Consider the following 8058-nt stretch of genomic DNA (forward strand, 5'->3'; position numbering starts at 1 on the left):
TACACTGATCACTCACAGACACACTGACACGGTCTGATACACTGATATCACTCACCAACACACTGACATGGTCTCATACACTGACCACTCACAGACACACTGACATGGTCTGATACACTCATCACACTGTAGGTACTGACTTAGATAGTCAATCACAGACACACATCAGTCTCAAACATCCAGACATTACAATCACCACTCTCAGAATCAGACTCCCATTGTAACTCCTGAGATGTTAATATGTAGTGTCTCCTCTCTCTCCCTGTCTCCCTCCAGACCAGTTCCCCAGTCTGCAGAGTAAGATGCGGGTGGTGTTGAGGGTGGAGGTGGAAGCTGTCAAGTTCCTGAAGGAGGAGCCACACAGACTGGACGCCCTGCTGAAACGCTGCAAGAGTGTCACTGACACACTGACCACTATGCGCAGGTACGAGCCAACACACTGACCACTATGCACAGGTACGAGCCAACACACTGACCGCTATGCGCAGGTACGAGCCAACACACTGACCGCCATGCACAGGTAAGAGCCAAAACACTGACCACTATGCGCAGGTACGAGCCAAAACACTGACCGCCATGCGCAGGTACGAGCCAACACACTGACCGCCATGCACAGGTAAGAGCCAAAACACTGACCACTATGTGCAGGTACGAGCCAACACACTGACCACTATGCACAGGTAAGAGCCAACACACTGACCACTATGCAAAGGTAAGAGCCAACACACTGACCACTATGCACAGGTAAGAGCCAACACACTGATCACTATGCACAGGTAAGAGCCAACACACTGACCATTATGCACAGGTAAGAGCCAACACACTGACCATTATGCACAGGTACGAGCCAACACACTGACCGCCATGCACAGGTACGAGCCAACACACTGACCGCTATGCACAGGTACGAGCCAACACACTGACCGCCATGCACAGGTACGACCCAACACACTGACCGCCATGCGCAGGTACGGCCCAACACACTGACCGCCATGCGCAGGTACGAGCCAACACACTGACCGCTATGCGCAGGTACGAGCCAACACACTGATCGTCAGGCGCAGGTACGACCCAACACACTGACCGCCATGCACAGGTACGAGCCAACACACTGACCGCCATGCACAGGTACGACCCAACACACTGACCGCTATGCGCAGGTACGAGCCAACACACTGACCATTATGCACAGGTAAGAGCCAACACACTGACCACTATGCACAGGTAAGAGCCAACACACTGACCGCTATGCGCAGGTACGAGCCAACACACTGACCGCTATGCGCAGGTACGAGCCAACACACTGACCGCTATGCGCAGGTACGAGCCAACACACTGACCGCCATGCACAGGTACGACCCAACACACTGACCGCTATGCGCAGGTACGAGCCAACACACTGACCGCCATGCTCAGGTACGAGCCAACACACTGACCGCTATGCGCAGGTACGAGCCAACACACTGACCGCCATGCGCAGGTACGACCCAACACACTGACCATCAGTGAAACATCTACACTGATCCAACATCACAGGTACATGAACGATCTGTAACTCAGAGCCTGCATTGTCTAGCCACAGCCCACCAGCACTGACCACAATATGGCCGATATACAGACGTTACTGGCATCGCCTGACATTGGCTGTGTTTGTGTGGTCAGGCAAGTGAACGAGGGCGTATGGAAGAAGCAGGAGGACTTCCCCAAGCACAGCAGTGAGGACTTCCGTAAGAGTTCTGACTTTGACATGCCCACCAGCCCCCCTCTCAACCTCAGTGACCTGAGGGGCAGCAGCAGCCTGTCAAACTGGAGCCCCCACTCCAGCCACAGCCATAGTCACAGTCACGGTCATGCACACAGCCACCCATCCTCTGGCCCTCACAGGGACAATCATCCCCCTGTGCCTCACAAGGGCCGGGCCCTGGAAGAGCTGGCCAACCGCGCAGCCGCTGATAAGGCTGTGTCTGTGGAGGTTCGACTGGTAAGGAACCCTTCAATACTCCATTCTAGTGTTTAATCTGTAGTTGTCCTAGTGTTGCATTGGTATGATGATACAGTATGTATAGGTTTTGGAGGGCGAGTGTGCGTAGGCATGAGTGAGTCTACAGGTGTGGATGTCTGCACATGTGTGAGTGAGTGTCAGCGGATTCTGCTGAGGGGAGGACGGCTCATAATAAGAGCTGGAACGGAGCGAATGGAATGGTATCAAACACACGGAGACACATGTTTGATGTGTTTGATACCATTCCACTGATTCCGCTCCAGTCATTACCACGAGCCCGTCCTCCCCAACTAAGGTGCCACCAACCTCCTGTGGTGAGTGTGTGTGTGTGTCTGTGTGTGTATACAATATCTCTCACTGTGCTATATCCCTCTATGGTTCCCGCTCCCCAGGCAGCGGAGCGGGACTGGGAGGAGAAGCGGGCCAGTCTGACCCAGTACAGTGCTCAAGACATCAACCGTCTGCTGGAGGAGACCCAGGCTGAGCTGATGAAGGCCATCCCAGACTTGGACTTTGCCGCCAAGCAGATCAACAAGCCCTCCTCCAACACACCCTCCCAGTCTCAGACCCCCCAGAGTGGGGGAGGGACCCCAGAGCACCGCCCTACCAAGCCCCAGCATGTCGCACACAAGCTCTCGGGGAAGGAACCTGGCTCCAGACGTGGTTCTGGTAAGGATACATCAGACCTCTCCTTACCCTACAGAGGGAGCAGTAGACCGGTTTTGATGTACTGATGGGCAGCAGTGTTTTGTCACATACTCAGCTCATGAATGTGTCAGGGTCGGCTGTGGTGCCAGTATGAATGTACTGTGTCTGGTTCTCTAACGGGTGCCCACGGTACTGCCCTGCCTGCCACAGATGCAGAGCAGCTGACAGTGACTCGCTATCGTACAGAGAAGCCCTCGAAGTCGCCCCCTCCCCCACCACCTCGACGCAGCTTCCCATCATCCCCGGCTGGCCTGATCACCCGCAGCGGAGAGATCCTTATCCCCGGCAAGAGCATGAAGGTGACAGAGCATGAGGCATGGATGTATATTCACACAGACACACACACACTCACACTCACACACACACACACACACACACACGCACACGCACACGCACACGCACACGCGCGCACACACACACACACACACACACACACCTCCTGCCTAGTTTCTGATCTCCACTATGTATGTGTGTAAAAGTCGGAGGCAGAGGAGGCAGAAGCACAGAAGCCCCATGTGAAGCTGCGACGGACGGTGTCTGAAAACCCGCGTCCTGCGTCCACCCCTCCCACCATCGCCTCTGGAGACAAGGAGGAGGGAGAGGAGGACAATATTGCTGCTGAACTGGAGGTACTGGTATACCAGCTTTGGAAATAGTGGATTAATAGTGTTTGCAGAGTTTATATAGTATTCGCAGAAGTGGTCCCTGAAGTATTTTAGGTAAGGGTGCAGGGAATGGGAAATGTTACTGAAAAACGACACTTCCTCCGGTTCCTTAATTTTGCCGAGAGCTTGTAGCTACACACACACACACACACACACACACGCACACGCACACGCACACGCACACACACACACACACACACACGACCGTTGTAGGCCTCATTTGCTGGCTGCTTGGTGTGTCCGAGAGGATGGTCAGGTCAAAGCAGCAGGTGCCATATGTCCTCCACACCCCAGGCCTACACACTGGGACAGAGAGTCCATTCACTGTGGGCCCAGATTACTGCTGATCACACAGTTTAGTCACACACACACAGCGTGTCACCCAGAGCTCACAGACCAACCCAGCCTGGCCACATGGACCCAAATGAAGTGTTGATTTGTGTGTTTGTCTTTCTGATGCCCTGCTGGCCACTTAGTGAAACAATAAATTGGACAGATTTTTTTTTTTTTTACTGTAATTTTTGATAGACCCGTTATGATAATTGATCTTGATATTATGGATAACTTATCCTAATTTAACCATTATTTACATTATTTCAACTGTCCCCTCCCCTCCCTCCTACCCTTCCCCTGGCCAGCTGTTTCAGAGAGCCCCCCTCAGGCTCAGCCACCCCCCTCCCCTGTCCCTGCCCAGTGCCCCCCGCAGCAGGACCAGCGTGCCCCCCTCCAGCCTCGACCTATGGCCCCCAGGGGCCCCATGCACCAAGGTAACGCCCTCCCTGACCTCACGAGGGCTTGTGTGGATTGCTGCTTCCTGATACTGCCCTCACCTTCCTTCTCGCCCTCCTTCCTCCTCGAACTAACACTTCCACTCCTCTACCCCTCCCTCAAATACACACTTCCATGTTCCATCCCTGATCTCTACACCCCTCCCAGAGTACACAGTCCCATCCTCACCTTTTATCTCTACCTGCAGAGTGCTCTCCACAGGGTCTCCTGTCAAACACAGCAGCTGGTCACCAGCACACCGACTGTACACTGACCCTATTCTGCTTGGTGCTGTAGGGAAAGTAAAGGAGGTTGTACTTTTGTTTTAAAGCTTTTTGGTCCAGCACTCCCCTTGTTCTACACTACCAGAACACACCCCTAAACACACTGTCTCCAGACAACACACTGTCTGATGGATTGATCACTCTTCCTTACACACAAACACTCCTGTGACTAGTCACTCTCTGTGTTGGTTGCAGTGCTCTGAAGTGCATGGATGTGTGTGTGTTAGAGTGTGTGTCTGTGTGTGTGTGTGTGTGTGCGTGTGTGTGTGTGTGTGTGTGTGTGTGTGTGTGTGTGTGTGTGTGTGTGTGTGTGTGTGTGTGTGTGTGTGTGTGTGTGTGTGTGTGTGTGTGTGTGTGTGTGTGTGTGTGTGTGTGTGTGTGTGTGTACGTGTGTGTGTACGTGTGTGTGTACGTGTATGTGTGTGTGAACAGTTGTGAAACTCTAAACTATGTCTACCAGCTGTCTAGAGCATCGTTGGACTGCTCTGGCCTACAGTGGAAGCAGGGCAGCTCAGAATGCACTGCCAGCATACTGGCATCACACTCACAGGTTAGTGCCCTAATGAGAAGTATTTTAGAACCAAACAATTACCATTACACTGTTTAGCAAACAATCCTATTTTATCTTATTGAATGTATGATGGAATATTCCTTCTATTCACCCATTTTGTTTAACAGGCACAGAGCATGGCCCTTCCTGGTTCGTCCTTCTCTCCTGTCCCCCGGATTGTGCTGACAGAGTGTGTGTCAGTTTCACCCTCTCCCTCAGAAGGCTTTGTCAGAGACTTGACACAGGACCATCAGATGTCCCCAACAGTGGGCCAGTCCCAGAGTAAGACTGCTCCTCCCCAGACAGTCCCCAAGATGCAGCAGGTCTCTAAGGGGAAGGATCCCGTCAGCCAGCCCCAGAGGAAGCCCTCTCGACGGGGGGAGCTGAGAATCCTGGAGTCCTTTGAGAAGAAGGAAGAGAGGGAAGAGAGAGAAGAGCTGTCCTTGGTGCTGACTGAGCTGGGGGTGATGGTGATGTCACCCTCGGAGGCCCAGAAGCTCAGCAGGACCTGGGGAGAGGCTCTACAGACACTGACCATCCCACCTCAGCCTTCAGAGGGAAGCACTGAAACCCGTCTGTGTGGGGCTCCACTACTGGTACTCTTCAGGGAGACTGTGACGGTCAGAGAGGCCTACAGGAAGCTGCAGTTACTGCTGGGCAGGGAGGAGGACACAGGGTCATCCAAGGTGGTCCCCAAGCCCAGAGCACGATCTTCTCACAGCAGCCTGAGCAGCAGCCCCAGTACCCTGGGTTCCAAGATAACTCTTTCCCCTGAGCAGCAGGACTCCCTGAGAGAGGCTCTGAGGAGAGGGGTGGAGACAGGGGCCAGGAACCTGACACTCCCTCACAGCACTGGAACAAAGAGCATTCTAGCCACCCTTCCGGAGCCCAGTCAGGACTCTGCAGAAGCAGCAGTGAAACCCAAAGGGTCTGCAGGGTGTGAGGAGAGCCAGGCCAGGGAAGAACAGGGTCTGAACCCCTGGAACCAAGGAGAGGACATTAGGAGCAGCACCTACAGGAGGCTGGACAGCCTGGATGAAACCATCCGCGAGCTGGAGAACACCCTGCTGGAGCTCAGTGGCCACCCCACCACAGTGCACCTCTCCCCCCCCACACCCCCCACTGACACTGCCTTGCCAGAGGCTCCAGACCCAGCCCAGACGCCTGGCACCAGCACCCCAGAGACCAAGAAGCCCCCAGTCCCACCCAAGCCCAAACCCTGCTACACTCCTGCCACAATGACCAAGGTCTATAACGTGCACCCCTGCATAGACTCTGCTCTTTAGAGGGCACTCACTTCTCTCTATCCGCTTCTGTCTTTTTGGCTTTAAGTGTTGGGGTTGCTGTTTCTGCTGAAGCTGAAGCTTTATCTTGTCTTCCTCCTATTGACTTCAGAGGGAATCTGACAGCATGTAAATGACCAACCTCACATGGAGTTGTACCTCACACCTCCGTTGAACCTCTCAACCTGCCAATTCCCACGTAGAAGTAATCTGTCGTCTGCTCCCTGTGAAAACGGGTAGATTTTGGCAGTCCAAAGGCTTTAAATCTTAAATCTGTTCAACTCCAAGGGGCCTGCAGCAGATGCTCTCCTTCTCTGTACTGTGATTAGTCATGTGGTGCTACTCTCCACTTGGAGACGGGTTGTTCATTGTCTTTTCATTGATCTTCTGTTTCTACTCTGTAAACCAGGGCAAGTCCAATCTCTGCTGCAATAAACTGTCATTTCTCTTCCACTCCCCACTTTATTTCCCCCCTCTCTTCACGTCTTTGTCTTGCCTTTGTCCTTTGCTGCTTCTCTCGTCTCTGTAATCAATTACCAGTTACCTGCATCATCAACTATTATAGCTTTACCTTGACCTTTCTTTCGGCTTATCGACAAACGAAACGTTCAGACTTGTTTACAAATTGGCCTGAAACTGAGTACAGACACACACTGCTGTTTTCATTATCCCATAGTAAATCATTAGCATAGGGCAGACCAGACCTCGGAGGGCTCATTGCATGCTGGGAGTCTGAGTTTGTCATTTCACCTTTAGGTCAACACTCCTTGTAAAGCTCCCAAAATGAAATACATGGTTGAGTAATGCTGATAGATAGAGAGTTAGAGACAGACAGGTGAAGAGGTAGACTGTAGCATGGACCACCATGTTGTCTCAGTGTGTACATAGACTTTCATTCAGTCCAACTGCAGTGGAGTGCCAAGCTACAGTGGGGCTGACTGTCAGGGATCGTTTCTCCTTTCGGCCATTCCGCTGGAGAAACAGGTCCTTGGGCTTGACGTGGGGTTGGTGTGGAGTTGCAGCGTTTTCACGCCTTGTTGCATCACTCTCAGTACTGTAACCACCACTGCCTTTAACTGGGTCTCATTAGGCCAATCAAATTCTTCACCCAGGTTCCCTACACTACCCCTGAATGATTCATATTAGCATACCATACTGGGCGCTCCGTCTCCTGTAATCATATGCACTGCCTTTCCTCTTAGCCAATGTGCATGTGTGGAGGGGGTTGGGGAGTAGATAGGATGTGAGTGTTGGAGTGAGTGAGTGCGTATTTGCTTTTTGCATATTAGAGGCAGAGAAAATGGTTGAGCAGACGACATCATAGGATGAGCCCCCGGTGCAGCCATGCTAAGCAACACCACTTTGAATTTCCCATTTCCATATTCACCTGTTTGTCAGATCTTCTGCAGCCAGTGTGTAGTGATATATTGAAAGTCAGTGGGGCGGATAGCAGGGAGTTGTTTCAGCGAGGCTTTAGTGAGCACCCTGATCTTAGGGCTTTCAGCAGCCGGCGGGCATACTGGGTGAGAGCTTCTATTGAGTTGGTATATGTCTGATTAAAAGGAATGAAATGTAAATCTGTTCGTGCTCTGTGGCACTAAAACTCACGTCTCTCCCCTCTTCTCCTCTCCTTGTCTCCTTCTCCAGGGAGGCAACAGCTCTTCAGCTGTGGGTAAAGTCCACTCCTCGGCTGCCTCCAGACTGAAGCACCTGCAGCAGAGCAGCACAGAGAAGACCAAAACTGGCAAGAGGGAAGACTTCCTCAAGGGCCAGCAGCAGGTACTGTATTCTAGTGAGA

General features: G+C 52.5%; 1 protein-coding gene across 1 annotated transcript in view; it reads left to right on the forward strand.

Moving 5' to 3' along the window:
- Positions 1 to 8058, forward strand: part of LOC129832949 (sickle tail protein homolog) — a 19925-nt gene that overhangs the window by 2008 nt on the left and 9859 nt on the right. The window contains exons 3-11 of the mRNA XM_055897098.1: positions 277 to 424; positions 1663 to 1981; positions 2395 to 2671; positions 2861 to 3009; positions 3190 to 3339; positions 4014 to 4142; positions 4888 to 4977; positions 5106 to 6224; positions 7908 to 8039. Coding sequence (XP_055753073.1) covers positions 277 to 424; positions 1663 to 1981; positions 2395 to 2671; positions 2861 to 3009; positions 3190 to 3339; positions 4014 to 4142; positions 4888 to 4977; positions 5106 to 6224; positions 7908 to 8039 — 2513 coding nt within the window. The remainder of the gene's footprint in view (positions 1 to 276; positions 425 to 1662; positions 1982 to 2394; positions 2672 to 2860; positions 3010 to 3189; positions 3340 to 4013; positions 4143 to 4887; positions 4978 to 5105; positions 6225 to 7907; positions 8040 to 8058) is intronic.

The sequence above is a fragment of the Salvelinus fontinalis genome, chromosome 34 (genome assembly GCF_029448725.1).
Source record: "Salvelinus fontinalis isolate EN_2023a chromosome 34, ASM2944872v1, whole genome shotgun sequence".
Taxonomy (NCBI): domain Eukaryota; kingdom Metazoa; phylum Chordata; class Actinopteri; order Salmoniformes; family Salmonidae; genus Salvelinus; species Salvelinus fontinalis.